This window comes from Emys orbicularis, chromosome 7 (assembly GCF_028017835.1).
Source record: "Emys orbicularis isolate rEmyOrb1 chromosome 7, rEmyOrb1.hap1, whole genome shotgun sequence".
NCBI lineage: Eukaryota > Metazoa > Chordata > Testudines > Emydidae > Emys > Emys orbicularis.
In genome coordinates this window covers 67,724,072-67,740,073 of record NC_088689.1, presented here as the reverse complement: position 1 = coordinate 67,740,073, position 16,002 = coordinate 67,724,072, and the positions used below count along the sequence as shown (strand labels likewise).

Sequence of the window (16,002 nt, the reverse complement as noted above, 5' to 3'; positions counted from 1 at the left end):
GCTCTCGTGGCTGGGAAGTTTTACTGGGGAATTCTGGGCCCCTGGCCACTGTGTCCCTGCAACGATGCTGTAGAGGGGGGAGTCAGGCTGCTTCCATCACCCCTTTGTAACCGCTTCAGTGGACCATTGCTGTCCTTCCCAAGAGCCCTCTGCTGGAGCGGGGGGGATTGCATTTCCATGCCCGCACAGGCAGCACAAGGCCCCCGTTACACACCAAGGCAGCACTGTCATACAAGTTACACAGTTAGGAGCCTGTTCCTGCAGAGCTGGAGAGGAGAACAAACCCAGGATGGTGTGAATCAGAGCATAGGGATAGGCTAAGGGATGCAGGCCTGACCCTCTGGGCCTTGGCTTCTCCAGTTGGTGCTTTCTGCTATTGCTAGGCAACTGGGTGCTGTAAGAGCCCCTCAATGGAGCCAGATGCCAAGGATTGATACAGTTCTTTGAGGGGGGGATGGTCCCGTAGCTTGGCCGTATTATACCCCTACAGTCCAGGCTGTGCCTGTGCTTCCCCAAGATGCTCCCATTTCCCCAGTTAGTTTGCTCCAGGTTAAAACGTGGGAAACAGGGCCTTATTGGGGAAGAAAGAGGACTTTCCACCAAATCAGAAGGGCAGGTTGCCAGGCAGAGCAGGGAGAGGCCCCATAGCACATGCTGAGTGGGTGAGCCTGGGGCTGGGTGAGCTCCAACTGGGGCAGAACTGGATTTGAGGAATGTATCTACCCTTGGGGGGGGGGGGGAACTGTGATGGGGCATATGGACCCCACACTGATGAGAAAGGTGCCAGAGCACCCCCCCCCCCCTCACCCCCCGGCCTTGTCGGTCTTGTCTGATAGGCAGGAGGCTTGTAAAAGGGAGGAAACTGCAGTCGGCTGTTTGACCCAAGAGCCCCCCATTCAACCAACTCCCCTACGCCCAGCTTCCTTTAGCAGCCTCATTAGCCCCCAGTTACCCCTGGGTTACCTCTTCTGCTTCTAGTCCCTCCCCCGCCATGGTTGTTCCCTTTAGTACCCACCTGCCGAGCTTGGTGCAATTCCATGTTTGACCCTGCCACTTGGGTGGATTCTGGCCAGACACTCATTGTTTGCAAATTTGAAAATAGTTTAATGAGCTAATTTGCATATTTGCGAATACTTTGAAAAATATGAAGCTGCACAAAGCTGACAGTGATGCTCTCTGCTCCCGGGGAACCTCTCCTCTGTGCCTGCCCTCTGAGAGGGCTGGGGCAGAGCAGGAGTCCTGGGCAGGGAAGCTGCCGCCCGATGCAATGGGGTTTGGTGGCGGTGCTAGGGATAGGTGTGGGTGATGGGGTTGCAGCCTTGGCAGTGTCAGGAGTCAGGTTGGGATGACGGTTCACATGATGTGGGGGACATGGCTTGTGTGGGCTGGCAGGCATGAACTGGGAGTTCAGCTGGCAGGAATGGCTGAGGGGCTGGCTGGGTGCTGCATTAGTTGGGGAGGTTCATTAACTAAGTGGTAAGGGGCGAGCTGCATGAACTAAATTTCCCTTGGTGCCTCCTGGGGGAGTGGAAGGGCAGATCCCCCTCACTAACTGCCCCCATCACTCTGGGCAGGGACCCCCAAAGCACCCTGCACCTGAGCTCCAAGGAGAGCCCCCTATGCCAAACATGCTCTGTCCCAAAGGCTGGTTACCATGGCTACCAGTCTGTAGGGCTATTCTCTTGGCTGGATCGGGCAGGGCATTTTGGCCGCTTGTGTCAGGGCTGCCTCCTCCAATTCTCCCAGCAAGAAAACCACCTTCCAGACAGGTTTGAACCTGGTCAGTGTTTATTGGCTCTCGCTTGTGTCACAACAAACCCCGGTGTCCCCAGTGTGGCTGTGTTTTGTTCCCGGCTGGGGCTGGAGCCTGCAAGACATCTGCCTGCTGCGACCCCTAATGACAGGGCAAACCTGAGCTTCCCCTGACAGGGCATTCCTGGATTGTCCATTAGGGTTAGATGGACCCTGCTCTGCTCTGGGCTGGCAGCTCCTTGGCCTGAGTAGCTGGGTGTGCTGGGTCAGCCCCCCACATCACTCAGGGCGGGCTGGGCTTCACCAGGCGGGATTGAGCAGGCGTCTCTCCACTCAGGCTGGGCTGGGCTGAGCCGGACTGGGCATCTCTCCATTTAGGGTGGGTTGGGCTGGGCAATGGTGGGATGGGGTGGGTGTCTGTCCATTCCAGGCAGACTAGGATGGGGTGGGCATCTTTTCACTTGGGGTGGGCTGGAATGGGGTGGCCATCTCTCCACTCAGGACAGGTTGGGCTGGGTCATGGCAGGATGGAGCGGGTGTCTCTCTACTCGGACTGGGTTGGGCCATAGTGGAATGGGATGGACATCTCCCCACTTGGGGCGGGATGGGATGGAGTGGGCATCTGTTCACTTGGGGTGGGTTGGGCTGGGCCACGGCGGGATGGGCAGATGTTTCTCCATTTGGGGCAGATTGAGCTGGGCTGTGGCACGGCGGGTTGGGGGATATCTCCCCACTTGGGGTAGGACACTGTCTGTTGGTTTCGCTTTGGGTCCCATTCACACTTTTCGCAGGGAGAGGGGAAAACACTCTGGTTGATGAGAAGCAAATAATTTTTACTTGTTCCTTCTCAGCCTCCTGCGGTGGCCAGCAGCACCTGTCTGAGCTCTCCAGCGTATCCAGCCAAACCTGTGCAGGTAACTGACTGGCCTGGGACTGCTGTGTCTGATATTACTGCTTTGCTGTCAAATGCCTGAGACAGTCACACTTGCACTCTTAGCAGCAGTCTGCCGAATACCCCTCAGGGCAGCTGAGCTGAGTGTAATGAATCCAGGGGCCCAGAGTCACTGCTGTGGCACTGACTATGTGACCCTGCACAGCTCACTTGGGCTGCTTTGTGCTCCTGCTCTCAGATCTGGTGGCAGAGAGTTGGCTGTGCTCCGTGGGGAAGGGACGTAGCGCTGGAGGGAGCTGTGTGTGGAAATGCCTGTGTTGTAGCATAGACTTTCAATGGCTTCCCTAACTGGAGAACACAGCGTTCTTCTTTGAGTAGTGTCCCTGTGGGTGCTCCACTTCAGATGGGCATGCGCCCCGTGTGCCTTCGAGCAGAGATTTTCAGAGTGTCCGTGCGCCCTACTGCCTCATGCCTCACACTGAGACTCTATAGGGCTGCGCAAGTGAACCACCTTCAGTTCTTCCTCAGCCACCTCAGCTTGAGATGGAACTTTCGTATGTCCACCTTTGGAGTGTGCCTTGGCTATACATTTTTTCCCCCTAGCTGCTAGTTTAGTTTTAGATAGTTTCAGTTTAGATTATTTTAGTTTAGTAGTTGAGAGGCTTAGTTTTGTTCCTCATCCTTCCCTCTGAAGCCTTGTCTTCCTTGGACATTGCCTTAAACACTGCCTCTCTTGCCAGGAGGGCAGCCCCATTAGCAAAGGTCACTCCAACTGCGTTCTCTGCCTTGGAGAGTTACATGTCCCTCAGAAGTGTAACTTCTGTCTGGCCCTTAAATTCAGGGTGAGGAAGAACTGGGAGATTAAGTTGAGGCTACTAATGATGGAGCACTACCCTTCGCCCCACTTCAGCACCAGATCAGAAGGACACCCCTGTCATAAACGGATAGTTAAGGGTTAATGCCTCTTTTACCTGTAAAGGGTTAAGAAGTTCACCTAGCCTAGCTGACACCTGACCAGAGGAACCAATGGGAGGACAAGATGGTTCAAAGGGAAGGAGGGAAGTTCCCTTTGTAGGTTGAGTTTCACTTTGGACCGGAGTGGGAAAGCTCCAGAATTCAGCCTCTTATTAAGTAGTGAGTAGTAGTGAAGGAAATAAATAGGTTTATGTTTATTTCTTTGTAACCTGTCTTGTGCAATTAGAGGAATAGTCAAATTGGGTATTTGGTGTTTTTTTTTTTTTGTGTGTGTGTGTAACTAAGTTTTTGCCCAGGGGAACATCCTCTGTGTTTGGAATCTTTTGTCTGTGAGAGTAGCTGGTATGCTAATCTCTCCCAGAGGGTTTTCTTTTTCTTTTCTTTTCTTTAATTAAAAGCCTTTTTTTATACCTGATTGATTTTTCCTTGTTTTTTAGATCCAAGGGGGTTGGATCTGGATCCACCAGGAGTTTGTGGGAGAAAGGAGGGGGGATGGTTAATTTCTCCTTGTTTTAAGATCCAAGGGGTTTGGATCTGTGTTCACCAGGGAATTGGTGAAGAGTCTCTCAAGGCTACCCAGGGAAGAGAATTAGTGCTTGGGAGTGGTGGCAGCCAGACCAGATCTAAGCTGTTAATTGAGCTTAGAGCTTCTCATGCAGGTCCCCCACATCTGTACCCTAAAGTTCAGAGTGGGGAAGGAACCTTGACAACCCCATACACCAGTCTCTGGGCAGATTCAGTGCCTCTTTGACCTCAGGTCAGCTCTCCCCCAGAAAGGGAAAATCTCCAAAGACCTCCTAAAAGGGTCACAGGAAAAGCGGTTCCAACTCCCTTCATAAGGAGCCTGCTCTTAAAAAACACTGGTCTCCCAGTAGGTCAGCTGCCTCAGATGTGTCAACCTCTCGGCTGTGTACTGTAGAGGCAAAGGACTCCTTCAGTACCAGCAGGGCTGGAAAGCCATGAAGCTCTGCCAAGAGCAAACACAGCCTCTATACTGTCTGGACGTGACAAAGACAAGGGGAAGCATTCTTCCAGACCTGTACCATCAGAGTCTGCTTTACTGCCAGTACCACCCCTGAGGGGTTCCTCAGTACCATGCAGCCTAAACATCTGACTCTGTTGGCATCCGCTTCAGAGGAATCTAAATGTTCGGTACCGTCTACCTCTAGAGACAAACACACCATCATGTCTGTACTGCCTCTTCATTTGGTACCAGACAAATTTATCAGTGGCAGATGAACTTAGCGTCTCCACTGTTTATGGGTAGTGAGCACTTTTCAGTACCAAGACCCACTTGATCACAAGACTTCCATCTATCTCTGGTACTGCCCGATCACCACCCTTTTTAACTGGAGCTCCTCCACTGGATGACATCCAGGATAATCATGGAGATATCCCTTCAGACTCTTCCATCTCAGTGCAGGGCTCTCCTTACCTGTCCATACAGGAACCCACTCTGACACCTGGAGAGAGAGAGGAATTTGGGGGAAGACATCACGGGTGGAACTGCCTGAGATCTCACTGAGGAGGTCATAGTAGCCATACTGGAACCCCAGGACAGTATACTGAAAACACCTTTCCAAGGCTCCAAGTCTTGCCCACTAGAACGAGAGACAGACACAATCCCCACCACCCCAGCCCATTCCTCAGGATGAGACATTCAAGGAGCAGGAAGCCAGGGCAGATAAGAATGGCCATACTGAGTCTAGCCCAGTATCCTGTCTTCTGGAAGTGGCCAGTGCCAAATGCTTCAGAGGAAATTAACAGAACAGAGCAATTATTTAATGATCCATTCCTTGTCATCCAGTCCCACCATCTGGCAGTAGGAGGCTTAGGGACATACAGAGCATGGGTTGCATTCCTAACCATGTTGGCTAATAGCTATTGTGGGACCAATCCTCCATGAATTTATCTAATTTTTTTTAACCCAGTTATATTTTGGCCTTCACAGGCATCCCCTGGCAATGAGTTCCACAGGTTGACTGTGTGTTGTGGGAAGAAGTACTTCCTTTTGTGTGTTTTAAACCTGCTGCCTATTCATTTCCTGTGTTACGTGAAGGGGTAAATAACACTTCCTTATTCACTTTCTCCACACCATTTATGATTTTATAGACCTCTATCATATCCTCCCTCAGTCATCTCTTTTCTAAGATGAACAGTCCCAATCTTGTAAATCTCTCCTCATATGGAAGCTGTTCCCTACCACCAATCATTTTTGTAGCCCTTCTCTATATCCTTTCCAATCCTAATATAAATTTTTTGACTTGGGGCAGCCAGGACTGCATGCAGTATTCAAGGTGTGGGTGTACCATGGATTTATATAGTGGCATTATGATATTTTCTGTCTTATTATCTATCCCTTTCCTAATGGTTCATAACATTCTGTTAGCTTTTCTGATTGCCGCTGCACATTGAATGGATGTTTTTGGAGAATTATCCACAATGACGCCAAGATCTTTCTTGAGTGGTAACAGCTAATTTAGACCCCATCATTTTGTATGTATAGTTGGGATTATGTTTTCCAATGTGCATTGCTTTGCATTTATCAACATTGAATTTCATCAGCCATTTTGTTGCCCAGTCACCCAGTTTTGTGAGATCCCTTTGTAACTCTTCAGTCTGCTTTGGACTTCAGTATCTTGAGTAATTTTGTGTCAACTGCAAACTGTGCCATCTTGCTGTTTACCTCTTTTTCCAGATCATTTATGAATATGTTGAACAGCACTGGTCCAAGTACAGACCCCTGGGGAACACTGCTATTTACCGCTCTCCATTCTGTAAACTGATCATTTATTCCTACCCTATCTTTTAATCAGTTACTGATTCATGAGAGGACTTTCCCTCTTATCCCATGACTGCTTACTTTTCTTAAGAGCCTTTGTTGAGGAACCTTGTTAAGGGCTTTCTGAAAGTCCAAGTGCACTATATCCACTGGATCACCCTTGTCCACATATTTGTTGAGCCCCTCAAAAAAATCTAATAGATTAGGGAGGCATGATTTTCCCCTTATAAAAGCTGTATTGACTCCTCCCCAACAAATCGTTTTCATCTATGTGTCTGATAATTCTCTATAGTTTCAACCAGTTTGCCTGGTACTGAAGTTAAGCTTACTGGCCTGTAATTGACAGGATCGCTTCTGGAGCCTTTTTAAAAACCGACATTACATTAGCTATCCTCAAGTCATCCAATACAGAGGCTGATTTATGCGCTAGGTTACTAATTGCACTTTGTAATTCTGCAATTTCATATCTGAGTTCCTTCAGAACTCTTTTGTGTATCCCATCTGGTCCTGGGGACTTATTACTGTTTAATTTATCAATTTCTTCCAAAACCTCCTCTATCAACACCTCAGTAAGAACATAAGAACGGCCATACTGGGTCAGACCAAAGGTCCATCTTGCCCAGTATCCTGTCTACTGACAGTGGCCAATGCCAGGTGCCCCAGAGGGAATGAACAGAACAGGCAATCATCCAGTGATCCATCCCCTGTCACCCATTCCCAGCTTCTGGCAAACAGAGACTAGGGACACCATCCCTGCTCATCCTGGCTAATAGCCATTGATGGACCTATCCATCTGGGACAGTTTCTCAGATTTGTCACCTAAAAAGAATGGCTCAGGTTTGGGAATCTTCCTCACATCCTCTGCAGTGAAGACCGATGCAACGAATTCATTTAGGTTCTCCACAACAGCTTTGTCTTCCTTGAGTGCTCTTTTAACTTCTCAATCTTCTAGTGGCCCCACTGATCTTTTGGCAGGCTTCCTGCTTCTTCGGTACTTTTTTTTTTTTTAAAGGGGCTCGATTCACCAAATGGCTGGAGGAGGAGATGGTTCTAGTCCCCCCCCTTTATAACCATTACCCTAATGGTTAGGGCACGTCCCTGTGGGGCAGGAGACCCAGGTTTGAACCCCTCAATCTAGAATAGGCTCTGAACCTGGGTCTCACCCTCCCAGGGGAGTGCACTAACCACCGGGCTGTAGGGTAATGGGCGGGGAGGGGGGGGAGGAGGACTCTCAGTCTAATCTGTTGAAGCTGTTCTGCTTTGTATAAAATACTGGAGGGGTCAGTGAGGCAGGGACTAGCCCCTGAGTCTGCCTCCTCCCAGGCGAGCACCCAGCTATCATAGAATCGTAGGACTGGAAGGGACCTCGAGAGGTCTTCTAGCCCAGTCCCCTGCACTCAAGGCAGAACTACGTATTATCTAGACCACCCCTCAAAGGTGTTTGTCTAACCTGCTGTTAAAAATCTCCAGTGATGAAGATTCAACAGCTTCCCTAGGCAATTTATTCCAGTGCTTAACTCCCCTGACAGGTAGTTTTTCCTAATGTCCAACCTAAACTGCCCTTGCTTCAATTTAAGCCATTTGCTTCTTGTCCTATCCTCAGAGGTTAAGGAGAACAATTTTTCTCCCTCCTCCTTGTAACAACCTTTCATGTACTTGAAAACTCATATCATTTCCCCCCTTGGTCTTCTCTTTTCCAGACTAGACAAACCTAATTTTTTTTCAATCTTCCCTCATAGGTCATGTTTTCTAGACCTTTAATAATTTCTGTTGCTGTTCTCTGGACTTTCTCCAATGTGTCCACATCTTTCCTGAAATATGGCACCCAGAACTGGACAAAATACTCCAGTTGAGGCCTAATCAGCGCAGAGTAGAGTGGAAGAATTACTTCTCATGTCTTGCTTACAATACTCCTGCTAATACATCCCAGAATGATGTTTGCGGTTTTTGCAACAGCGTTACATTGTTGACATATATTTAGCTTGTGATCCACCAGGGCCCCCAGATCCCTTTCCACAGTACTCCTTCCTAGGCAGTCATTTCCCATTTTTTATGTGTGCAACTGTGATTGTTCTTTCCTAAGTGGAGCACTTTGCATTTGTCCTTATTGAATTTCATCCTGTTTACTTCAGACCATTTCTCCAGTTTGGCAGGCTGGAGAGCACTCTGTCTTGCTTACCTGCCCAATGACGATTGAACTGCTTTGGGAAAATTGCTCCTGGGCCTTGGTGGCCTCTGGCATCACAATAAATGAGAGCCTCTCCAAAGCCCAAGGCAATCCCCACCCAGACAGGCAGCTCCGTCCCTGGCAAGACTGCACTAAGTGCAGTTCAAGACACCCTTATGCCCCCATCTCTCCACCTCACCCGGCTCTAGGGCTGCGCACAGCATTAGACAGAACATTAGCCATGAGCAGCTCCCAGAGCAGAGATGCTGCCTCTGGGTAGAGCGCCAGGCCTGTCCAAAGAACCGCTGGGAACAGGGCCCTGCAGCTGGGCCTCAGCTCCCTTGGGGGCAGTAGCCTGTGCGGGGACGGAATGGGGAAGGGGCGGGCAGGTTCTAGCCAGCTAGGCCTTAGCTCCCTTGGGGGCAGGAGCCTGTGCGGGGACGGAATGGGGAAGGGGCGGGCAGGTTCTAGCCAGCTAGGCCTTAGCTCCCTTGGGGGCAGGAGCCTGTGCGGGGACGGAATGGGGAAGGGGCGGGCAGGTTCTAGCCAGCTAGGCCTTAGCTCCCTTGGGGGCAGGAGCCTGTGCGGGGACGGAATGGGGAAGGGGCGGGCAGGTTCTAGCCAGCTAGGCCTTAGCTCCCTTGGGGGCAGGAGCCTGTGCGGGGATGGGAGGGGGAAGGGGCGGGCAGGTTGTACCCCGCTAGTCCTCAGCTCCCTTGGGGGCAGCAGCCTGCAGGGGAGGGCTGCCAGTGCTGCACATGGCACCAGGCTCTCCACACTGGCCTGCCCCTAGTGAATGCATGAAGCGCGAAAGGCTCTAGCATGCGCTGCAATTCCCTCTTGTTTCATTGTCCTCGCCAAGGCCATGGCCCTGCAGATGTGTAAACGTGGGCATGTGAGTAACTGCTCCCCCACTGAATCCCAGCACAGGCTGCCATGTGCAACTGGCTGGGAACTGACAGGAGAGACAGAATTTTCATTCAAAGACGACAGCGAAACCTTAGGCTTGTTTTCTTTTCTCTGCATTTGAATTAGGTTGGAGTTAAACCCAGTGTGGCACCTCCCCCGCTAGTCTCTGCAAAGCCCAAACCAGCTGCTGGCGAGGTAATGCTGCTTCTCACCAAGCTTTGGAAATGTGCTAGCGGGGACCCTGACTGGCAGCATCAGCATCCCTGGGGGAGGCTGGTGCTGGACACCAGATGCCTGCAGGCCTGCCCAGCATGTCACCTCCCTGCCTGAAGCCACCCTCAGCCAGGCTTCAGGCCCCAAGACAGCATGTGCTGCTCAGGGGTGCCCCCTGCCCGCTCCTGCCAGGCCTCCTTGCAGTCCCCCGTGCTGAGTTCCCACCACCCAGAGGGTGTGTGATGACCCCACTGCTCCTCCCGGTGCAGCGCTCCAGCGCTCTTTCCCCCATTACCCAGGCCCATGTGGAGCTGTCAGGGGGAGCCAGTGGGGCAGCATGCCACAGGCCAGCCCCTAGCCCTGCAATGCTAGTGGGTTGCATCTCAAACACCCTTGGCACCTCCCAGGGCATCTGCCTACCCCCTGGCGCAGAAGCTCCCTCAGCCAAGGTCCCAGCTAGGCTTCTCCATGAAGCTGAAAGCCTGAATCAGCACAGTTCAAACACCCCCCACTTCCACGTGGCCTGTGGCCCCATCAGACACAGAGCCAGGCAGGCTGTGTTACTTGGCCAGAGCCTCACGGCCCTTCCTTCCCAGCAGATCGTCCTTGTTCTTTGCATGGAAAGTGTGGCCCATGCTCTCGTGCCACTGGCCCTACCAGCACTTTTGCTGAGCCCTCGCGGCAGCGCTGAGCTGTGCTAGGGGTCAGGGGGCACCTGGTGGGAGTTGGTTTGGGACTGAGTGACTGACTCTATTGCACCCTGTTGTTAGGTGAAGCCGAAGCCACCGACCCGGCCTCTCCCCGAGCTGAGAAGCAAACAGGTGTGTCTCATCCTGGGTCCTCACATTAGATTTTCTGCTCACTAGCCACTCAGCTCTCACCTCACAAGTAGGGGATCTGCGCACACACCCCTGCGCCCCCAAGTGCAGTCACACACACCCTTCCCACCCCCCCCCCCCCAGCTCCATGACCAGTACTGAGGGCTCATGGCTGTCTGAGGGGGGGCAGCCCACACGAGCTGGTGGGCATTATTCAGGTGGCTGTGTGCCTGCCAGAGTCAACCCTTGGAACGGGCAGCGTGGTATGCTGGGCCTGTGGGGGGCAGAGGCAGGAGTGCTGGGGTCAGTTTTGCTGCATCCACACCACTATAGTGGTATGGCCTGACTATTCTGATAGCAGCAGTTTCTGGGAGAACAGCTGCCAGTTTTTGCAGCTGAAATGGACGCTGATCCCAAACGTTTCACATTAAAGGAATGCTCTTTGTCTTGCCAGTGTAAGGCAGATAAGCTGAATGGCTGTAGCAGGGAGGGGACCAAATTGTCAGCTCTGCCTATCCCACCTGCCAAACCTGCTGCCCTGACATGTCAATCCAGCCAGCCCCAAGTGAGCCCAGCTCTGCGTGTCTGCAATCAGATTGGCTATTGTGTTACGCAGTGGGGCTGGGGAGTTCCCTTTGCCTGGCTAGGTTCCCTGCTAGGTGCTCGGGTGTCTGTCACGCCCTGCTCCCTCACGGGCTAGTCAGGCTTTGTTTTGTTTTATAGTGACTGAGCTGTTCCTCCCCATCCTGTGCAAGTGAGGGCACTGGGCTGGGCCAATGTGCCACGCTCGCTCAGTCATTGCCAGGGTGGCTCTAGCAGCATCCCAGAACTCAGCCCCTCCCATGGTGCCTCTCTTTCTGTTTTCCAGCAGGCCGCTTCCTTGAAGGTGGCACTGAAGCCTCCAGCTTCACGGAGATGATCCAGACTGTGGCGGCTGGGACAGCAAGGCGTGGCTGGCTCCAGTGTTTTTTCTAGAATGATTGAGCATTTCTGCTTCTTGCTTAATGGTACTCGACTCGCTTGGCAGAGTCTTCCTTCGAGGTCTTGAGTGTTTACATGAAATGCTTGACTCAGCTGTGCCTTAACACAGATGCTGTGGCTGCACAATACAGCAGGGCTGGCCAGCAATGGCTGCTTGGAGGCCGGGGGGGCTCACACCAGCAGATGTAGGGAAATGTTCTCAGGTTTTTACTAGTGAAAATGCAAGGCCTTCCCAAAAGTACAAATGAGGGACACTCCTCTCACACAGCAGTGCCCCCCCCTTCCCCCCATGCAGGCATGGGGGGGGGAAGCTCGGGGGACAGTTCCTATTGCCATGCTATGCATGATCTGTAGCAATGAGCCCAGCAGATCGTGTCATGGCAACGCACGGCCGAGACCACACATCCTAGCATGGACCACGTCAGCTAGAGCCAGGGGCCAAGCCCCGGTATTGCAGGCTGGCAGCTGTAATCTCTGCACCCCCCATGCTCCTTCCTGGAATGATGTTGTGGCTCTCAGGTGGTGGACACATAGCAAACATGCCCCGCCCCTGTGGGTGATCCAATTCAGCAGTCAGGCTGGGGTTGGGGAAGGCCATGCCAGCAATGGCCTCTTAGGTAACAGATGGAAACTTAGTGCGTTCAGAGACTGTTTTTGCCAGCCCAGCCAAATGGTTTTGCTGACAGTGACGCAACCGAGAGCCGGGGCTGGCTGCCCAGCCCTCCATAGGGCCTCTCCTTACAAGTAAAACAACTGTGACAAGCTGCCAGCCCAATTCCCTCAATGTCTCAAGTGTCCGCTCCTACTATCCGCAGCACAGACCCTGGTATGGCACTTTCCAGCCTAGTCCTTCCAAAGCACGTCAGGATGAACTGGGACTCCTGGCTGGAGTTGGCATTTGGGATGTTCCTGGATTTGGGTGGGCAGTAGCCACTCTCTCCCCAGCAGAGATTTCCAAAGCTGCAGGCTGTGCAGTGCGCTGGCGTGACCAGCTACTGCCAATGCAGGAGCCAGTGCTTTACAGCGCCCAGCAGATAGCAGCCAAGATCCCAGAATTTCCTGCAGTAACTTGATGCCACAGTAATACATGCTGCACTGAGCAAACAGCCCCACCCACCCAGAGCACATCATGGTCAGCTGGTGTTTTCAGTAGGCCTGAAGCTTGTTTTGGGTTATTCTGTTAGCAGCCAGTGTATTTTATCATTTAAATTATTGTCTGAGTTATGGTCTGTCTGAAGGGCCCGTCCTAGATGGTGTTTTTTTAAAATCATGTTAATTTAATACCTTTAATGTGACCTTTTCACTCATCTGATGCTGCTCAGTTTGATATGAGTTGAGTCAAAGGCATTGGTAACAGTAAAAGCTGCAGGCCAGCTTGGTGCAGGGTGTTTCTGTATGCTGGCTGGGGGAAGGGTTGAGCAGTGACTGCTAAGGGAGGGAGGTTGGACTCTCATGATCCCTTCCACCCCTACATGCGTCTTTGGAGAGCTTGGGGCACAAATCCAGCCCCTAGTCTTTGTCTCCATCATGGTCTGAGGGCTTTAGTCTAAACTCACATTGATTGTACTTTAGAGCACTGCTGTCCTGAGGCCCAACCCTGACTTCACAGGCTGTCACTGATTGCATGGGGGCCATGGGGCAGCAGAGGGTATCAACACACAGCCTTGCCTAGCACTTTAGCAGCAGCCGCCATACAGTGGCTCTCCCCTCCATCAGTTACTGACAAAAGTTAGAGGTAAAGCTGCTGCCCTGCGCCCCACCTGCAACTGAGCAGATTCTTCACTTGTCCAGCAGCCCAGGGTAGGCCTGTGCTCACAGGCGGAAGGCTGCATCTCTCTCTTCAATACACAGGTATTTGAGCTTCTAACTTCATCTGGTTTCCATGGAAGGCAGGGGAGCCTAAATGTCTTTGTTGAATGCAGTGTAGCTGCTCCATTTTTCAGCAGTGAGAAAGCACTGCAGATGGTGCCTCTCTGCACCCATCTATGGATGGGCCCTCTGCTGTCCTGAACTAAACAAAATAGGTTTGGTTTTTCAGCAGCTGTAGAAGGTAGGACTAAGAATGGGAGTAAGCAGGAACCTAGGGCTTTGGATTAGTGTGTAAATGGACTTGGACTGAACAGGAGGGAGGGGATTGAGGCTGCTCTCCTACTCCTTAGCCTTAACCCCTTTGCAGTCCCCCTGACCCCCAACCCTCTATCTCCCACCCTTCACTCAGAGACAGGAGAGGCTAAGCTCCTGGCAGCCTCATTGCCTTGACACCAGTGACAAGGAGGGCCCCACGCTGGCCACAGATGCTGTGGAGCAGGGTTATGTTACTCCAATTTGATGTGAGACACCCCGGGGGCAATGGGCTCCGTCCCCTTGTCCTGGTGCATGTACAGAGCAGATGGTCTTGGAGCTGTGGGAGGATGGATGCAAGTGTAACAGCTGTGACTGCATGGCAGGTAACGATTCTCCACATGGCCCTCACTGCTCCACCCTCCTGGATCCCACCAGTGGGGAGTGCTAGGTCTGGAGAAGCCATGAGCTTGGGGAATCGTTCCCTCTGAGAACCTCAGCCTCCAACAGAGCTTGCTTTAGAGCCCTAAACAGCAGAGTCCCCACAACGGCCTCTAGCTGCAGCAGGAGAGCAGGGGCTGAATGTAGGTGTTGGGCTATACAGGTTTTGCGCGCCCTCAAAGACACTCAGGGAGTATTTCCAATGGGGAAACCTAGACAGGCTGGGAGATGGGGGTGGTTGATCTGTTCATGCTTTTTGTGCTGGGCTGGGTCCTCCCAAGTGTGCAGAGGGTGAGACCACAGCTGCCTGCCTTCACATGACGCTGAACTCTCTGGTGGAAATGCTGGGTGGGGGATATGGTAAGAGGCAGCCTAGTCCCGGCACAGGTAGGAGAATGAGGGCAAGGCAGCCACCCAATACATGGTATCAAAATAATTTTATTCTTATCCAAAAAATTAACATTTTGCCATATAAATGTGAATAATTTTTTAAAAAGTAAATTCCACAGAAAGTTGTCCAGGCCCCAGGGCACCCCACCCTCAGACACAATCCAGCAGCTCGTGGAGGGAAAGTTGTTTATGATCTCAAAATGTGGACACTTCAAAATTCATTTTCGAACAGGTAATTTCCAGCCCATGAGCCCTGTGAGAATTTGAACTGTAATGCACAAGTGACCCATGCTGATCAAGCCAACTGTCTCACTTATGACCAGCATGTCATGGACAGTATTTTAGAGTAGGTAAAAGTGATCAGAATGTGGAGCCTAAAATGTTGGTTAAGAAAACAGGAGATTTCTGTTTAGTGCAGCAAGTACTGATCAAGTATTGCCAAGGGACAATGAACCCTTGGGAACAGCCTCAGGCACTCCTTAAAGAGAAATGTACAAAAAGCAGAATGCACCAAGAAAGGGAGAGTGAGTATCTGATGCATACAGTCCAAGCCAGATAAAGAGCACATCTAAAGCCCAGCTGGGCTGTACGGGCCAAGTCCAACCTGCAGCTCCCTCCTTGGCAGCAGACTGAGGCCCCAAGTGAACAGAAATTTGGAAGGATCATTACTGCCCAGGGAGCACCTGCCCTCTTGAGGCAAAGGGGCTGTTTGCTGTAGGCACCCTGAATGTAGCATCACCCATTGGCTATAGAGCCAGCCATTGCGCTTTTGTGCGCTGTTGCCTGCCTCCTGGAGCTGGAGAAGTAGTCCGCTCTTACAGCAACGCATAGGCCTTGTACACCTAGCCACCCGAGAGAGTGCAGGCTACGCCATCATCCCTTAGACACCAAGCTCCCACTCAGCCTCAGTCAGTGAGAACTCCATTGGGCACAGAACCCTGCTCACAGCTGCCAAGCACCAGTGCCTGCAGCAGACTTTCAAACAGCTGGAGCAGATGCTTGTTCAGTCATAGCTTGTACGGTTTGTACTTGTGACCTTGCTCTCCTGCCACAGTGCAGGCCCCAGGAATGAAGACTAGTGTAGCCCACAGCTGGGAAACTGGACAGCTCAGAACTTGGACTGGGGCACAGAGACCTTGAAAGCAGATGCTTGGCCCATGGCTGGGGTGCTGATACCAAGCTATTAGCTGATGGGTGCTTAGCAGCCTGGGGAAATGGGAGGGCACAGAGAGTAATTCCCTGGGGCAGAGTCAAAGATGTCAACCAGTCTACCCTGCTAGCCAGCAGTCTCAGCAGAGGCCTGAGCCAGACTAAACTCCCCTCTCAGCCCTGGGGCAGCAAGGGAGACATTTGGCCTGGGCTGAGGAGAGACGATGAGGGCTCTAGCACACTGCAGCCAGCACCTGTTGCCAACGGGGGACACCCCTCCCCTCACACACACCAATTTTGGCCTGAGCCCAAGAAGTGACGTCTAAGTGAACTGATTGGTGTGAACAAGGTGAAGCACAGCCTGAGCAACTTGCACCCCCTTGCTCACACGACCTATTCTTCAGCACTGCATTAAGGGGTTTGCCATTGTCTGACATTTGGCTACAAACACTCCTGGCTTGAGCCACATGTC

The 16,002-nt window shown here is 52.0% G+C and overlaps 1 protein-coding gene across 1 annotated transcript in view; it reads left to right on the top strand.

The window, feature by feature from the left end:
* Positions 1-11,454, top strand: part of ADAM8 (ADAM metallopeptidase domain 8) — an 84,323-nt gene extending 72,869 nt beyond the window's left edge. Inside the window, exons 21-24 of the mRNA XM_065407479.1 lie at positions 2,604-2,666; positions 9,604-9,672; positions 10,461-10,511; positions 11,377-11,454. Of these exons, the coding sequence (XP_065263551.1) occupies positions 2,604-2,666; positions 9,604-9,672; positions 10,461-10,511; positions 11,377-11,427 (234 nt within the window). The 3' untranslated portion in view covers positions 11,428-11,454. The remainder of the gene's footprint in view (positions 1-2,603; positions 2,667-9,603; positions 9,673-10,460; positions 10,512-11,376) is intronic.
* The last annotated feature ends 4,548 nt before the right edge of the window (positions 11,455-16,002 follow it).